This window comes from Anabrus simplex, chromosome 1 (assembly GCF_040414725.1).
Source record: "Anabrus simplex isolate iqAnaSimp1 chromosome 1, ASM4041472v1, whole genome shotgun sequence".
Taxonomy (NCBI): domain Eukaryota; kingdom Metazoa; phylum Arthropoda; class Insecta; order Orthoptera; family Tettigoniidae; genus Anabrus; species Anabrus simplex.
This window is the reverse complement of record NC_090265.1, coordinates 1,069,501,321-1,069,520,539: the sequence shown is the minus strand read 5'-3', so window position 1 is coordinate 1,069,520,539 and position 19,219 is coordinate 1,069,501,321. Positions and strand designations below refer to the sequence as shown.

The 19,219-nt window shown below is 38.5% G+C and overlaps 1 protein-coding gene across 1 annotated transcript in view; it reads right to left on the bottom strand.

Moving 5' to 3' along the window:
* The window catches only part of LOC136857981 (3'-5' RNA helicase YTHDC2), a 587,467-nt gene that overhangs the window by 192,256 nt on the left and 375,992 nt on the right, over positions 1-19,219 (bottom strand). The window contains exon 23 of the mRNA XM_067137136.2: positions 3,626-3,745. Coding sequence (XP_066993237.2) covers positions 3,626-3,745 — 120 coding nt within the window. The remainder of the gene's footprint in view (positions 1-3,625; positions 3,746-19,219) is intronic.

Below are 19,219 nucleotides of genomic sequence, written 5' to 3'. Positions count from 1 at the left end.
AACCACCTGGTAGGTCATACTTACATTACCGTGCAAATTAATCGGAACAAGGTATTATTTTTTCATAATTTTCCCACTGGCTGGCAAGAGTGTGCTATACATTGTTTATTGTTAGATGCTGCACACTGCATTCTTAGAACTGTGACAATTGTTTAGGTTAAAAGTGCATTTATTTCAATCCGTGTCACTTTTGAGGAATTTTGAGGTTTCCTTGTGCGATTAGCAATACTGTCAAATAGGGAGAAGCTGACCGATATTACATTTCACATTTAAATATTTCTAGAATGAAAAATGATAGGAACCTCATTTTTCTTTTAAAATTTTTGTCTATGCTACTACTAACAATATTCGTGGTCTTTGCAAGTGTCACGTTACAGATGAAAAGAAAAGTGTCGTAAGTGTCCTGGTCACGTTAACCCCACTATTGGGAGTAGGTGACCGGCTATTTGTTTTGCGTTAAATTTAGTTTTATAATAATGTGGCCTGAATGTGACTGGTCTAAATCTATGATAATGAATATGAAGAACATGATATAAACTTAAAACAAAGTTTTAATATGCTTAAACAACCAATAAATGTAAAAGGTTTTTCATACATGTTTTTACAAATACAGCCTCTTCTTCTTTCACACTAAATGCAGTCTGACAGCCTTGATTTTTACCATGGTGATCATGAATTCGGTTCATGAGCGTTCCTTCAGGGATATTGTACACTGCTCCCTTTATTGATACTTATTTTTCCTTCTAACACTTCTTTTCAACACTTTTCTGAAACTTCATTATTATACTTCTTTTTCATGCAAATTTTTGTAGATTGTAAACTGTAGATTTTTCATAAACACGGGCATTTTCAAACTCTGAATAGCTATAAACTAAACTGCACGAAAGAAATGAACAAATGCAACACTGATAGAAAATCACTGCAGGTGCCAATTGAACCGTCGAACCAGTTTCCGCGCTTTCTGCAGCAGATCCATTGTTGTGTTGAGAGATCACTTGTGGAAAATAATTGTATTACTGTTCAAATCAATCTTATTGTTAAAACTGTTATCTATTGTTAAAATCAAATTTTAAAATATCTCATTAATTTAGTAGCCAAATTAGTTAACATCACTCCAGGTCTCTTTAGTGGTCAACTTCACCCCAATTTCACACAAATTTGACAGAATTGTATATACAGTAATGTCTAGAAATGTCAGTAAATACAAATAAATTCATTTTCCAGCTCCACTGACCGTTGTTCTAATGAATCAAGTTACAACATACTGAACTTTGAGAACTGTATGGTATTTCATCTTGGCTGTCCATATGAAAGTTTAAGCATGTTTTAAAAATAGAAAACTTCAGGTTAAATTTTAAAAAAAGTTGTATTTAAATAGTGCATCAATGGTTGGAAAAATTGTCATCATAACTTGAGGAAACTTTAAATAATTGTTTCCGTACATTATTATGAAAATATCTAAAGGATAACATATACATACATAGTTAAGAAACATTTTCCAATTTTTTGCTCAACTTCACCCCGGCGGTCAAGTTCACCCTATTTGACGGTACCTATGTCTTCAATGGATACGACTCCCAGGAAGTGTAGGGCAATTGTAGCATTATCTTAGAATACTTCCATGACAGACAGCATTAGCTATTAAATCCTGTGTCAGTGTAGGCACTATAAATAGAGTTATTCAGAGGCGCAAACAGACTGGCTCAATATCTCCCAAGGAAAATGGTAACTGGTAGGAAAACTCCAACTGATGAACGTTTTCTCCTCAGAAGGAGCAAATCAATCCCCATGCTCATTATTGTGGAATTCAGTCATGAACTGGGAAAAAGGGAAGGTATCAGCATGTTTCTAATGCTCGTCGTAGACTTCTGGCAGCTGGAACAAAAGACCACAAACCTGTAAAGAAACACCTTCTAACATGAGATTTGTGCAGAAAACGTCTCTTGTGGGTATGTAGTCATCAGGATGGAAGAATGTTTCAATGGAAGAAAGTTTTCTCTGATAAGTATCACTCTGAAGTACAGGGGCAAAGGGTCTATAACGTGCACCGAGCAAAGAACAAGCCAATTTACCGCTCCAACAATACTGGATGTAGCAAGGTGGTGATGCAGGGATATCCCTTACCTCCTGCAACGAAACTTTGGAGATCGCCTAATTTCACCTTCTGATCCACACGTGTCATGGCCCCAAATTACTACATAATGGGGCATGTTGAAAGAATCACTTTTCAAGACAGATGACCGACCTAAAAATATTCTCGAATTACACAAGAAGATAATGCCACTTCTTGTGTCCTTACAGCAACGATATTCCATCACCATGTTAAATATCTTTTGAAACGTTATGAACAATGTGTACCATGTGATGAAACACATTTTGAACAAATAACATTTCAGTGTCGTTTGTTTTGCTGCATTTGGTACAATTTGGTGGTCGTAAGTGGTGATCATGTGTGTATGTACCATCCTTTGAACGGCACCACTATCGATGCACTGCACACACTACTCGTACAGAAGTATTGTACAACTGCCTGAATTACCTGATACAACCAAGCAGTTCCACAGAGATCGACTATATAGCTACTCAAACTCTGTTGATTACACAAATAGGTGCATTCCTACATTGTCTGGGTTTACCAGTAATGTTCACCAAAATATTGCAGTATAGTACAGCGCTTTCAACTATAGACTCCTTCTACAGAGGAGCAGTGTCCAATACCTCCTAGATGTTTGGCAACAATACTAAATTGTAATTCCTCCACTTCTTGGTCATGTTATATGCAGCACTGTAATAGAACCACATGCAAAGAAATTTTTTTCATTCACTTTCTTTAACGCACTCTTTTTTTTTTTTACTTTCCGTTAGTATGTAAAGTTTTCATAAAACTCAAATACTTGAGAGCATCTTACAGTCAAATGTCTTGAATTTTCAATAACCAAAATCAGAAATCCATCATTTTATAGGGAGTATATTTTTAATCACCTTTTTGCTTTCTTAACTTGTACTGTACCCACAACAGAAATACAATGAAATTTTCAGAATAGTAGTAATTTCATGAGAATAAAAATCAGATTTGAAAATGGGTGATTGCAGTACGGTAAACCATCTAATTAGATAGGCTGAAAGAAAGGTAAAGCAAAATATTTAAATATCCTGTAAACCTTTTCCTCGATACACTTCACTATAAATAACTTTTTTATAAATATCTTGCCTAGCACAATACTTAGTGCAAGAAAAAATGTTCACGTAAATAATGAAAAGATTATTTACAGTAAATCCTATCAAATCACTCAGAGAGAGAGAGAGAGAAAAAAAAAAGAGAAATCAACCTCCTCCTCCTCCTTCTTCTTCTTCTTCTTCTTCAGCTATTTCTGAGGTCACTGGAGCCAGGGCTCATTGGCCAGGGGATTTAAAGCCCGGATGGCCAAGTGATTTGAGATAAAAAAAAAACTCAACTCAGGATTGATCAAGATTCAAACCTCAGCCTTCTGGGTGGGTAACCAACAGCTAAACCACTGAACTAATCATGCCCTCCCCACCACCAAAATAATGAAAAATTCTGTTACTGTTCATATATATATATACATACATACACTAAACATATACTAGACTACATAAGGCCTACCAAGGTCAGGCATCTTGGATGAAAACTCCAATTTCCTCTGTGGTCTGAATCGATTGTCACTACTGGCTACCAAAACAGTTTCATCACGACCTTCCATAGCATCTGGTGAACGCCTTGAGCCTGAAGATTTAAGAGGAAAAAAACAGAAAACAACATAATTATTATCCAAATTTATCAACAAAGTGACAGACATAATTGATAACAAGAACTACAAGGGCAAAAATATTCCTTGTTTTTACAAGACTGCACTGAAGGGTGAAGTCAAAACTAAATTTTCTCTGCTAATTAATTATCTCATAGTTAATCAATTACATCAGCTGAACTGAAAGAAAGCTTTTTACAGCTGTTGGTCAACGGGATGTTGGTTGACCTGATGATAGGCTAGAGACAAAAGGTGCATTTTGGACCAAGCAATTTTGGTTACTCAACATGACTGTTGAACCAGCTAAGAAAATGAACTTAAAAAAAACAAAAAACAAAAACCAGCACCATGCTTTGCAACATCTTTGAAAATTTGCTTTGGCCTTTTAACAACAAGATTCATTTTTGGGGGTCCTATTTGTAGCCATCCTTCTCATATGTCCATACCATCGTAATTATGTAATTCTAAGGTTTCCAACAGACTTCTATCCAATTCAAGTTGCTGCCAGATATTCTCGTACCTTATTTTGCCCCTCCTTGTCTTTTGGAGACAAGAATGGAGGAACTTGTTTCAGCCTGTAAGAGAGATCTTTTGTAGGTCCATCAAAGTTTCTGCTTCCAGTCCATACATTAGAATTCATATAAAATACGTTTAATAGAGTGTGATCTTGCAAGCCAGGAAAAAAATGTCATCCAAAAGTAGTAGGCAGACGGAGTGATAGAATTTTGTTGCAGCTTGTATTTTATCCTATATCCTATTTCTTGGGTTATACTATTGTGAGAAGAAATGAAGCACTTCAAGTATTGAAGTTGTTATTAATATTTACTATATTTTGTACTCGTAAGTGGACTGCTTCAGAATTTTGACTTCACCAAACCAACCATTTTAGTTCGGCAGATCTGTTCCATTCTTTCAAATTCCTTTTGCTAACGATCTAGTTTAGCTTGCACTTCTGCTTCTGTTTCACCACATAACGTAACATCAGCAAGAACAAGCGCATCTTGGGTCTTATCTTTCCTTTTTACTTCTTTTATAACCTCATCCAATACAATAATGAAGAGAAGCAGTGATAGACAACTTCCTAGATGGACTCCACTCTTTGTTTTGAAATAACTTGACCTGCTTCCTTGAATTAGCACACAGTACTTTTGTTTCTTGATACAGTTGTTTAACATGAGCTATAATCTCACCTGGCACTTCTTCATGCCTCAAACATTCCCGTATGTGCTTATTTGGTACTTGATCATAAGACTTTTCAACATCCAAAAATATAACTATAATTATTCTATTGTTATCCCAATACGTTTCAAACAAAATTGTCAAAAAGTGTGGTCTAAAGTTGATCTGTCAGGTCCAAATTCATGTTATTTTGCCTCAAGTTTAGGTTCAACAAATTTTCTGATTTCTCTCTAGGATGGACTCATACATTTTTAACCCATGATATAGAAGGGTTATACCTAATGTGGACGTTTTTCTTGCAGCAGAAAGTGGTTAACATTTTTTTGGCTTTCTACAACCCTACCCAAACCCACAACTCACCAAATTTAATTTTCAAAAGATTGTACTCGCTGGCCAATAACATTTGTCAGATTTCTCAGCATGGCAATCTCTTCTTTGGCAACAATTTCTTTCAGCTGTGAGAGTTTAAGAGTTGTCACAGAGAATATGCCAAAACATGCTATTTTTCTTGGATATGAGGTTTTTCCAAATCACAAAGCTTTAACACCGTAACGGCTGATATGCTTTATCTCAATCTTTGTTGTTACATTACTAAATGTACCTGCCAAGCAGTGAATGAATTCAAAGTTCAGCACAAGAGTTTAAAAAGAAATGTCCTTTAATATCTGAACATGTTGCCTGAGACGAAGTACTGCTCCAGGCCTGGAAAGGTTTTCAAAATTCTTTCAACTACTGGCAACATTGCAAACCATCTAGTTTTGCTATAATCTAGCAATTGCTGATATTTTAACTCAGCTGTTTTATACGAGGACTGGGCCAAAAGTTGTGGCAACTTTTTTTCTTCTTGAAGATACCAGTCCGGTTGGAAAATGTGACATATACAGACGAAAGGACAAGGTGTTAACTACATGAGTGGACAATGAATAGCACTGAAATATCGTAACACACTAATTTATTACGGTAGTATACAGGGTAATATGGCATTCCCGGTGCAAAAGAATGACAACACAGTACAAATAAAGTTGACATGACAAACCTGGGCCTAAAGACCCTCAAAGTAGTCCCCTGCTACTGACATCATACGCTGCCAACGATGTGGGACGCGCTGAATACCATCTGCCTCAGCATTTGCCGCACCACATGTGAATCGGCTCACCCGTTGGCGCACAGCATTAGCAATGTCCTCTCGTGTTGCAAACCGCCTACCACGTAGTGGTTCCTTAATCTTTCAATAATAATAATAATCATAATAATAATAATAATAATAATAATAATAATAATAATAATAATAATAATAATAATAATAATAATAATAATGCTATTTGCTTTACGTCCCACTAACTACTTTTTCGGTCTTCGGAGACGCTGAGGTGCCAGAATTTAGTCCCACAGGAGTTCTTTTACCTGCCAGTAAATCTACAGACACGAGGCCGACGTATTTGAGCACCTTCAAATACCACCGGACTGAGCCAGGATCGAACCTGCCAAGTTGGAGTCAGAAGGCCAGCGCCTCAACCATCTGAGCCACTCAGCCCAGCCCTTAATCTTTCGAATGAGATCAAAGTCACAGGGTGAAATGGCGGGAGAGCATGTATTGTGGGTGCTCCAATTCTTCCCATCCCCAACATCGCAATAGCTGCCCTTCACACTCTGCTTTATGTGGTTTTGCATTGTCGTGCAGGATTATTGCACTGTCCACAAGATCTGGACGGTTCTCCCGAATGCCACGTCGTACCTGTCGCACCAGGAAATCCCTGTAGTACTGTGTGGTCACTGTTCTGCCATGTGGAACAAAGTGGCAAACAATGACACCCCTGATGTCATACGCGACGGACCTTCTGCCAACTTGGTGATCCAGCATATCGCCACTCCGCGGACTGACATTTCAATTCTGATTTGTATGCCCTGGCCCAAAATTCATCGATGGCGATTATTCGCGACAAGAATTGATCGCCGTCCTGTTGCCAGTGTCGACGTGGTCAGAGCATATGGCATAGAGTACCCACCTTTGAACTTCCATCAGTGCATGCGGTACCCACCGTGATGCAATTTTGCGCAGTTGCAGCTCATTACGCAATATCCTGTGGACAGTGCTTTTCTCGATGCCACTTGCCCTCTCTAACTCCAGTAGCGTCCATCGTCTGTCTTCATCCAGGAGCTGCTCGATGATTGCACGTGCCACGTTGGTCCGCACAGTAACAGGTCGTCCCGAACGTTGCTCATCACTGGTTGACACACGTCCTTGCTGAAACTTTCCTACCCACCGTGCTACTGTACGGTATGGTAGGGCATTATTCCGAAGGGCTTCCACTAATTCACTGTGACATTCCATCGCAATTTCTCCCTCGGAGAACGGCTATACGGATGTAAACGCGCTACTCAACACGGGTTACTTCCATCTCGCATGACACTCACCAACTGACTGATTTCACAGCCACCGAGCTCGATAGCTGCAGTCGCTTAAGTGCGGCCAGTATCCAGTATTCGGGAGATAGTAGGTTCGAACCCCACTGTCCACTGTCGGCAGCCCTGAAAATGGTTTTCCGTGGTTTCCCATTTTCACTCCAGGCAAATGCTGGGGCTGTACCTTAATTAAGGCCACGGCCGCTTCCTTCCCACTCCTAGACCTTTCCTGTCCCATCGTCGCCGTAAGACCTATCTGTGTCGGTGCGACGCAAAAAAGATTTCACAGCCCTCGCTGCGCTACTACCAGCTATCACAGAGCCATCTGTTGTTCTGCATACACACTATGCCTGCAGAACTTCCACAAACACACATACGTTTGTGATCCATTCACATATCTACAAAAAAAAAAAAAAAAAAAAGTTGCCATGACTTTTGCCCCAATCCTCGTAAAATTCATCGAACCTGATACTGTATATGTAGAAGGGTAAATCTTGACAATTAACGGTTCAATCTATTGGCAAGCAATGAGAAGCAGTTCAAATAGCACTGTGGACAATGTGTGCTGCGCATCCAATGACAACAATTTCTCAACTCAAATAATTCTGTAACTTATGAAAAATATTATTCACTCCACTCTGATGTGATCCACCAAAATGCAGTTGGTATTGTCCTCACAAAAGGCCACTACTTAGTTTCTAAACTCGTGTGTTTCAATTACCACCAGATTACTGGACAATTAAATCAGAATTTTTGCGAGACTGATTTAAATTCTAAAATTTTTACTGATACACTTTCATAAGGAAGAAACAATAGTGCAAGTCTATAAGCCAACTAGTTCAGCGGATGATGAAGAAATCGAAAGAATATATGAGGAGATAGAAGATTTAATACACTATGTAAAAGGTGACGAGAATCTAATTGTAATGGGAGACTGGAATGCAGAGGTAGGCCAAGGAAGAGAAGGTAGTACAGTAGGAGAATTTGGATTGGGACAAAGGAACGAAAGAGGAAGTCGGCTGGTTGAATTCTGCACTGATCATAATTTAGTCCTTGCCAATACTTGGTTCAAACACCACAAACGACGGCTGTATACGTGGACAAGACCTGGAGACACTGGAAGGTATCAAATAGACTTCATTATGATTAGGCAGAGATTCAGAAACCAGGTGTTGGATTGCAAAACTTTCCCAGGAGCAGACATGGACTCTGACCACAACTTGTTGGTCATGAAATGCCATCTGAAGTTGAAGAAATTGAAGGAAGGAAAGAATGCAAAAAGATGGGATCTAGACAAGTTGAAAGAAAAGAGTGTGAGGGACTGTTTCAAGGAACATGTTGCACAAGGACTAAATGAAAAGGCTGAAGGAAACACTATAGAGGAAGAGTGGAGAGTCATGAAAAATGAAGTCAGTAAGGCTGCTGAAGAAATGTTAGGAAGGAAGAAAAGATCAACTAAGAATCAGTGGATAACTCAGGAGATACTAGACCTGATTGATGAACGACGAAAATACAAGAATGCTAGAAATGAAGAGGGCAGAAAAGAATACAGGTGATTAAAGAATCAAGTGGATAGAAAGTGCAAGGTAGCTAGGGAAGAATGGCTGAAGGAGAAGTGCAAGGATATCGAAGGCTGTATGGTCCTGGGAAAGGTAGATGCTGCATACAGGAAAATCAAGAAAACCTTTGTAGAAAGGAAATCTAGGTGTATGAATATTAAGAGCTCAGATGGAAAACCACTTCTAGGGAAAGAAGACAAAGCAGAAAGATGGCAGGAGCATATCCAACAGTTGTATCAAGGTAAAGATGTAGATAATTTGGTTCTGGAACATGAAGAGGCTGTTGATGCTGATGAAATGGGAGACCCAATTTTGAGGTCAGAGTTTGACAGAGCTGTGAGTGACCTAAATAAGAACAAGCCACCTGGAATTGATGACATTCCCTGTGAATTACTGACTGCCTTAGGAGAAACCAGCATGGCAAGGATATTTCATTTAGTGTGCAAGATGTATGAGACAGGAGAAGTCCCATCCGATTTTCGGCAGAATGTTGTTATACCTATTCCCAAGAAAGCCGGGGCTGACAGGTGTGAAAACTACTGCACCATTAGTTTAGTATCTCATGGCTGCAAAATTTTAACACGTATTATTTACAGAAGAATGGAAAAACAAGTTGAAGCTGAGTTGGGAGAAGATCAATTTGGCTTCAGAAGAAATGTAGGAACACGTGAAGCAATCCTGACTTTATGTCTGATCTTAGAGGATCGAATCAAAAAGGACAAGCCCACGTACATGGCATTCAAAGATCTAGAAAAGGCATTCGATAATGTTGATTGGACCAAGCTATTTATGATTCTGAAGATGATAGGGATCAGATACCGAGAACGAAGAATTATCTACAATCTGTATGAAAATCAGTCTGCAGTGATAAGAATCGAGGGCTTGGAAAAAGAAGCAGCAATCCAGAAAGGAGTGAGGCAAGGCTGCAGTTTGTCCCCTCTCCTTTTCAATGTTTACATAGAACAGACAGTAAAGGAAATCAAAGAGAAATTTGGAAAGGGAATCACAGTCCAAGGAGAGGAAATCAAAACCTTGAGGTTTGCCGATGATATTGTTCTTTTATCTGAGACTGCAGAAGATCTCAAGAAGTTGCTGAATGGAATGGACGAAGTCTTGGGTAAGGAGTACAAGATGAAAATAAATAAGTCCAAACAAAAGTAATGGAGTGCAGTCGAACAAAGGCAGGTGATATAGGAAATATTAGATTAGGAAATGTCTTAAAGGAAGTAGATGAATATTGTTGCTTCGGTAGTAAAATAACTAACGATGGCAGAAGTAAGGAAGACATAAAATGCAGACTACCACAAGCAAAGAAGAGCTTTCTTAAGAAAAGAAATTTGCTCACTTCAAACATTGATATAGGAATTAGAAAGAGGTTTTTGAAGACCTTCGTGTGGAGCGTGGCATTGTATGGAAGTGAAACATGGACGATAACTAGCTCAGAAAGAAAGAGAATAGAAGCTTTTGAAATGTGGAGTTACAGAACAATGCTGAAGGTGAGATGGACAGATCGAATCACGAATAAAGAGATACTGAATCGAATTGGTGAGAGAAGATCGATTTGGCTAAATTTGACGAGAAGAAGAGATAGAATGATAGGACACACCTTAAGACACCCAGGACTTGTTCATTTCGCAAAGGAAGTGTAGGTGGTAAGAACAGTAGGGGTAGACCAAGGTATGAATATGAAGAGCAGATTAGAGCAGATGTAGGATGCAATAGTTATGTAGAAATGAAAATGTTAGCACAGGATAGGGTGGCATGGAGAGCTGCATCAAACCAGTCTATGGACTGATGACTCAAACAACAACAAAGGAAGAAACATTAGAACGACAGCCAGGAATAGCTTTTCATTACCATAATTTGTGGATATTGTGAAACAATATGATTTTTCAACTCTTCTGTTTATATGTCCAACGCACGTGGAGCTAGAACATTAATGACAATTGCTCCAGAATTGATTTTCTTACAACTCAAACAGGTCTGCAATAATTTTGTACAACAAACCTTGGAACCAAAACGTTGATATTTTAACTGTGTAATATACCCACACACTTTCAGCTGGAGCAGTTTTACTTGACGAAGCACTTGCCTCACTCAATTTCTCCTTTTGAGTTTTAAAATATCAGATGATCCACTGAGGCTGATAAATAAATGTGACCAGCATTTTTTGTAGAAAGCTTCACTGTCATCTCTTCCTTTTGTTAAGAATGGAGATATTTATGCTGCTCAATATTAAATGTACACTTCTGCTTAGGTCTGCTCATTTTAACCATGTAAGTGCCATGCCTATTTACAGTAGGTATGCTACGAATGCCACCCACTTTTTGACCACATCGCAAGGCAAAATAAAGAAGAGCGAGATTGTGCTCCTGGCAATTTTTACAAGTCAGGAGGAGTGCTGTTTCCATAAGTACATAACAAAAAATATTAGTGAGGAATATGTCACTGAATCCCGCTATTTCTTACATACACTGGAGTAGAAAAAACTTCCAAAATGGAATCGGCATGAAACATGAAAACCTATATTCCAAACAATAAGGGGAATGCAATAATGCAGGAGCGTATGTTCAGTAGCTCGGCGCACTGTCTGTTGGGGACAAACAGCCTAATGACTCTAGGGGAGTGGGAAGTGGAATTAACATCTGTATCTTGTATCACCGACTTGCACTAGGGTTTTGTTAGTTACAATGTTTTCCACTGAGCCAAGTCTTGAGAAAAAATGTTATTCTTTCATGTCAGTGTTATCTATGACAAATCAGGACAAAATGAAGACAATTTCTTAAAAGCGGGCCTATAACACCAAAATTGGGATGTATGGCCGTATTAGTTAAAGCTCTGTAGTTATTACACTACTTTCGGTCATCTTTCCTAACTCATCGGGCCCGAGCCACGGAACCGTTGCATGCTTCGTCTCGGTGGACCAAACGCTGGACCACGGAACTGTTCTGTTGTCTCATTTTACTACGTAATTATACTTTTCCTCAAGAGATGGCAGAGTGAGTTGCATTTGTGATTTGTGTAGGGACTCTTTCTTTGCAATGTTATATGCTCTTTGGTAATATATATCGATAGTGTGCTTGGTAATATTAGTTTGAAGTGGGCTATCTCTACCTTTGAGATTCGCTTGTAAACAAGATGGCTGCCAGTATAGAACTGATATTTACAGATATATAACCCCTTTTAGGAAGTAATGATGATTAGGAATGTAATTTTTTCGGTGAAATTAGTAGTAATATTAGTACTAGTGTGAGCAATGCTCCTGAATAACAAATAGATGTGGAAATCGAAGAGAAAGTGCAAAGAGAAAACTGGGTTACAGCTCAGCAGGCGGACTGAGTAGGCCTACGGTCCCGTGATGCTAATAAAATAAAGTGTTTTACTGTATTCCTTGTTCCGCAGTTTGTGGTATGGAAGCCTTTTGTGTTCATGTATATTTAAATCTTTAATGGTCTTGTAACTAAGAAATTTCTCATGATATGAAGCGACACTATGTTTCCTCCAAAATTATCCCAGCGCCAATGCAGTTTCAATCCAATAAATATACAGGGCTCAATGGGTTAACCCATCGGGACCTGAATAAAAGTTTCACCAGTAGGGACAGAAATCTTCATTTTTTCGAGAACTATGCAATACCTTGTTTATTGAGAATCAGTCCAAAACTATGTTTTTAGAATGGTATTCATCACGGATCAATGCCTAAATGTTTTTTAACTGTTCTCCAGCCTTCAGTAGTGAATCATTGTGAAATATTTTTGAAATTGCAAATGTTTAACCAACTCCATGCTGAAGATCCAAATCCTAAAGCTTCCACTCCAGTGCAGTATTCATTTACTGTATCATGCTGCCATCATGACTAGAATAATTTCCCTAAAACTATCAAATCACTATTCTTTTAATGAAGAATTGTCGTCATTGTAAATTTCTAGCCATTTTAAGACATCTTCATCATCATCAGTTATGTTGTCATTAATGCTTTCACGGCCCGTACTTAAAGACGTGATACCGTATAGGCTTTTGGGCTTATGCCGTGTCAAGAAAATAAGGTGAAATTCTTAACGTTTCACAGGGAACCCTCACTACACACTACAGGTCCAGGATTATGCGGGAAGCTGTGGAAATAAGTAGAAATCCTAACAATCTCAACAGGGACACCGGCTATCAATTAAGTAATACCTGGTTGCCAGCCATTAAGAATTTACGTAGGTAGTTCCCTTCCCGGTCCCTTCACTATTGTTATTTCATCTCGGTGTTTTCCAAATTCGTACGTTCCTCGTCGCCACATGTTTCATTCCAGGCTTGTGTCTATGCCATACACCTGCCAATGTCATGTGTTACGCAAACACGTTGTGCCCATTTACATCTCGTAGACAGCTTTCAAAATGGCGCCGAAGGAAATATGACCCATCCGATCTATGAGATACAAGTAATATATATGTAGTGCGATATTATAGAAGGCCATGCATGTCTGGGAACGGACAAATATTGAAGGCACTACGGGACAGTAGAGAGTCAAGTGAATTGTTTTACAAAAAAATAGAAGCGAAGGGATTGTTAAAAAACTTCACTTAAAAACCTGCATCGCAAGAGTGAAGACGTAACCGGTAAACGAGCTATATATATTGAAAGAAGATACAAGAATTTAGAGGAGATTCTTGAAGAAAAGGGATCGTCGTCGTAAAACAAATGATATAATTCACTGGCTGACGAACCAGAGTTAATTGAAATATAAAAAAAATAAGCAAGATACGGTGATATATCCCTAGAAGGATCCCAAGAGGTAAGGAGGGACCAATTGAAACCCAAGAGAAATACTTTCATACGGCAAGAAGACTACCTTGGTCTAATTCAAGAAAGAAGAAGAATAAACTTTCGAGACTTTCCCAGAAAGAGCCTATATATATACACGGAGAACTTAATCCCGACTAGATCAAAATTATATCTCAGAGAGCAAGAAAAAGGAATAACAACTGGAGAATTATTATTGTCAGATGGATTATATCATGACAATTTTCTGCTCCGAAATGTATATTTTTGTTGCCAGCAGAAGTAATATGATGTGTGCCTGCTAAACATGCACGATGGACCAAACTGGGGAGCGGTACATCCCAACCAGATGACCAACCCATGATGAGGAAGCCAACGGCCAACCAGATGGCCAACCCATGATGAGGAAGGCAACGGCCAACCAGATGGCCAACCCATGATGAGGAAGGCAACGGCCAACCAGATGGCCAACCCATGATGAGGAAGGCAACGACCAACCAGATGACCAACCCATGATCAGGAAGGCAACGGCCAACCAGATGACCAACCCATGATCAGGAAGGCAATGGCCAACCAGATGACCAACCCATGACGAGGAAGGCAACGGCCAACCAGATGACCAACCCATGATGAGGAAGGCAACGGCCAACCAGATGACCAACCCATGATGAGGAAGGCAACGGCTAACCAGATGACCAACCCATGATGAGGAAGGCAACGGCTAACCAGATGACCAACCCATGATGAGGAAGGCAACGGCCAACCAGATGACTAACCCACATCCTGACCGCAGAGCTAACGACATCCGAGTGGAGGAGGAACAACTGGACCAGATGTAACGACAAGTGAGCCAAGTCTTTACGTTTTTAATTACGTAGTTTTTGATTTGCGTATACATTTACTTTTGGCATGTGCTGATAAGTTGGTTATATAAACCATTGAATTAAGAGTGCAAGTGAATAATGAAAGTGAAGTGTGAGATATTTAAGTCTATAGTAATACGATCAAGCAGTGTAGAATAAGATTCTAGTACATTACATACACGTCACCGCATTTTTGGTCAGAATAACTAGCGAGTTACGAGAATTTGAAGGAGGTGTCTTTTATAACAGCTGATAGCAATGATTTAACATTGTGGAATTTCGATAAATCTCGTATTGGTTATACTAAATGTTTACGTCATGTTTGGTCTGCGCGTCTGAGATGAATTGTAGAATCACGTACTCTTTGCTCCGCGACATGAGAGTATTGAACTCAGTTTGGGGTTATGATATATAACGTTATTGAGATGTGTTTACAAGAAAGGCAATTGTGACATATTTGGCATGGTAATATAAGAGTAATTGCGACATGTTGTAGTGGAGGTTAAGATAATGAAGTTGTTAACTGAATGTTGAAATCATGTTACAGTATTGGTAACTCGGCGAAATAAGTCAATGTATAATGAAATGCGGATGTTTATTTATGTGTTACGGAGAGGGCAAGGATTACCTGCATCTAAGGAAATGCCATGTCACATTTATAAGAGGTAAGGATTTGTGTGAAATGATACATGTACGTGAAACTGAGCACACTGCGGGAATGACCTAAACTAAGGTATGAGTGATATACATTGAAGTAGAATTGATATTTTGATGGGATTATATGACAATAGTAGATGCTGTATTTCAAGTACGAGAATATTATGATATATTTTATAACGGGGTTCATGGCCAAATGCAAATATGATATTTATAAATGCGGTAATATATTTCCGAGCATAAATGCGTAGTATTTACATTCTGACTGCCCAAATGAATTGAGTAACTTGTGAAGATGAGAAATGTTATGGAATATGACAAAGGGAGAGCACATAGAGCCTGAAATAGATGTGTGTGAAAAAAAATTGTGTGGAAAGCTAGATAGATAACTTATTTATTCTGACACAGAGTTTATTTGAATTTACATTCTTTAAGAGAATAATGGATAGGGAGATGATAGGCTAGGAGCCAGATTTAACAGGCATTAGAGAAATATGCCTTAGCCCGTAAGTCATTACCAAAGCGCATCAAAGAAGAAAGACCAAATTAAATGAGTTCAGATTTATGTCCGAATTTATGTTTAAGTTTATGTTCAGATTTATGATCAGATTCATATTTATATTCATGTAAAAACTCAGATCTATTTGTTTATTTTACATTTCATTCTGCTAAACTATACATTTTATTCAAATCTAATTAGCCTGATTTTAATGATAATGAGCAATCTAGATATCATAATGACATCTGCGTCAACTTAATGACTTGTTGTCAATGAAGACTGTGGATGTCCAGTGATCAATTGTAAATAGTAATATCCATTTTCGACTTCATTTCTGAATTGGTGTAAATAGCTTAACATTGCATTTATTTTTCTTTTTACAAGCCACTGGTGACTCTGAATTATTATCTGTACATAGTAACAAAGCAAATACTACCCTAAATTACATTACTTTTTCCTAGGGCAATCTTTTATTCAAATAAATATTATTATTATGTTTTCTAGAATTTGTGTGTGATGAATTCTTTCCCTTTTACGTAGTTGATAAGCTAGTTGGTAAGCTAAGAAAGTAGTTGACTGGGTTGATGCCTGATTTGAATTTATCAAGGACTTACATCGTTGGTACTTTAGTCAGGTGAATAAATTATTTGGTATTACATCCTCCGTGAACCGGTATTCTCTTCGAGCTCACGTTAAGCGACCTAATGTAAAATCTTCAGATTTTACTTGAGAAATGGATACCCTGAGAAGAAATTGAGCCGCTGGGAAATTATCTGCTTACCCTTTTCCAACATAGGGGCACAATCTTATGTGAACTGCTTAGATTGTGATGGTTCGGCCAGCTTCCGCTTCGAACGCTAGCGTTGCCACGTCCTGGGGCCCACCTGATGGCGAATAAACGTACCATTTACCATTTCTATTATAACGTTACAAATTTGAAGTGTCATTGTTTAAGAAACCTTTCTCGTGGACAGTCAAGATTTCTTCCAAGGACGCAGGGCACAGTTCCCTGCGAAACGTTAAGAATTTCACCTTATTTTCTTGACACGGCATAAGCCCAAAAGCCTATACAGTATCATCAGTTATGTTTAACAAGTGCAGGCAGATTGCATTTTGTTTCATTTTATAGCATTCAATGAACTTAGTAGGGTGATTTCAATTAGAAGATTCTATGAACTTCAAGGAGTAATCCGGATGCACCGCAAGACCCATCTCTTGCCAGCAACACTGTATATTTATTGATTTGTTCAATAAATATACATATATTAGCATTTATAAGTTAGTATGGAACAGTTCTGTATGTAGGATTCCAGTTCACAATGCTGTCATACAGATCGGTTCCGCAAGTTGGTGCCAATAATGGAATGATCACGCCTCACCTCCAGTCATTTTCTTCCCAAATTGTACTCCATACAACCATTGTATTAAAGGTTTTCCAAGTGCTTTGATCATGTCTACGCTGAGCTCATCCAGTCTAGCAGATTTCTTGCCTTTCATTTTATACAAGTTTCCACTTCCAGCCAGGTCAAACTTCCTGCATTGTTGTTTAAAGGGTTTGGAGGGTCATAATTTGCACTGCAGTTCATTAAGTGATTGAAATACCTACTGAACTCCGTAATATTTCATTTCCATTTCCAGTTACCCCATCATTTGAAAGATGTAGTGTGTTGATGGAATTATCACTTTTCTTTTCCTTATAATACTATATAGGAGCTTCTTGTGTTTCTCTTGCCCTATTCTGTTTGCAAGATGATCTTTGCATTTCTGTTTTTCAATGTTAATTATTCTGTTGACCTGTAATCTTTTTGTTCTGTAAAATGATAGCTTAATCTCAATTTCACTTGAATTTTTTCGCACTCTGGCATGGCACAAAGCTCTTCTTGCATTGTTTCTACATTTTACATCATCATTCCACAATGTTGTTGTCCACCTTAGCAGTGTAACGGTTAACACTATTAGCTGCTGTCCTCGGAAGCCTGGGTTTGATTCATGGTACTGCCAGAAATTTAAGATTGGCAGGAGGACTGGCATGTGGTTATAAAGGTGCATGCAGCTTAACTCCAGTGGGGATGTGCCTCGAAAGAGCTGCACTATCTCAGGATGAGGACACCAATTTACTTTTTTATGAAGCTGCTTCTTTGAATTTTCTGATTTGGTTCTGTTGTTCACATACTCTCTTTGCTGTCTTCACCACTGTTCTCCTCAGATTGTCCCATTCCTCAGATCTTCTTGCGGTAACATCTCCTGAATATTCTCATGATACTGCACCCAAATTGCATTAGGTGATATGGTGGAATATTTAATTCATCTAATTTTATATCAAAATGGAAGCAGCATTTGACATTTCCAGCAAGGACTGCAGAACTTGTCATAGTGGCCCACCAGAGTCGTTGAGATAAGCCATCAGACCAGAGATAGAGCACATTCTACTGGGGTTGTTAACGAATTATATCATAAATGCACTTAGCAATAAACTGCCACCCCTGCACGAGAATCTGTCGCTCACCACCACACCCTTAAAATCAGAACTTTTTAAAACCTTCCACACGTCTTTGTTAGACAGAGAACCTAAAACTAGCGAAGAGGAAAGAAGATTGCCGAAATGCTGTGACTTAGATGTGTAAACCCCGTAGAAAAATGACACAGCCAATACAATTGCTCCATTCTTAACTGACGAAATTTTCCACTGAGAATATTTAGTCTACCTCAGGAGTTTGAGTAATGTTACATGTCATCTGGGGTGTTAATGACTGTATCATAGAGTGTATGTAAGTTTTGATGGACTGTATTAAATTAATTACAACTTAACTGAAATATTAACACTGTGTGTAACTGATCACATGTTGGTGGCGTGAGTAGATACAGAAGTGAGAAAATACCGCCATCGACTGACTTGAAATAATAACAATAAGTTAATTTATTAATATGACCACCTAATCAATACCAATAAGTCTTTTCTTTGTTGAATTACATTGACATGTTCATTAAAATGGTACATGTTTCGCCTTGCACATAGGCATCATCAGCCATTGGTTTGGATGATGATGATGATGATGCTTGTTGTTTTAAGGGGCCTAACATCGAAGGTCTTCGGCCCCTAATGGAACGAGATGGACAACATGATAGATGACAGTTACAATTTTAAAATTTATCCACTGACTAGAGTTAAAAATGGTGATGAAGAAAAATGAATATGAGATTAAAACAATCAGTGGATCTAATTCGCAATGCCTTATTTTCTAATAAAATACGAGGAAATACAGGAAACAAAGGCCGTGGCATTGCCTGGAAGTACAGATATATATATAATTTACTTAAGATGTTAAAATAACACATTAAAATATGCAACACAAACTAAAACGAGGTCAATGGGACAAAAGCGCATTTAACACAAACACACTAGGACAAAGGACATCATTACACATGATTAAAAAAGACCACTATCCCTCATAAAGCGGATGACGAGGTCTGTTGACTGCTCGTCATCTCGCAGGATAAGGGAGATTGTACTCGGGAGGTTAAGAC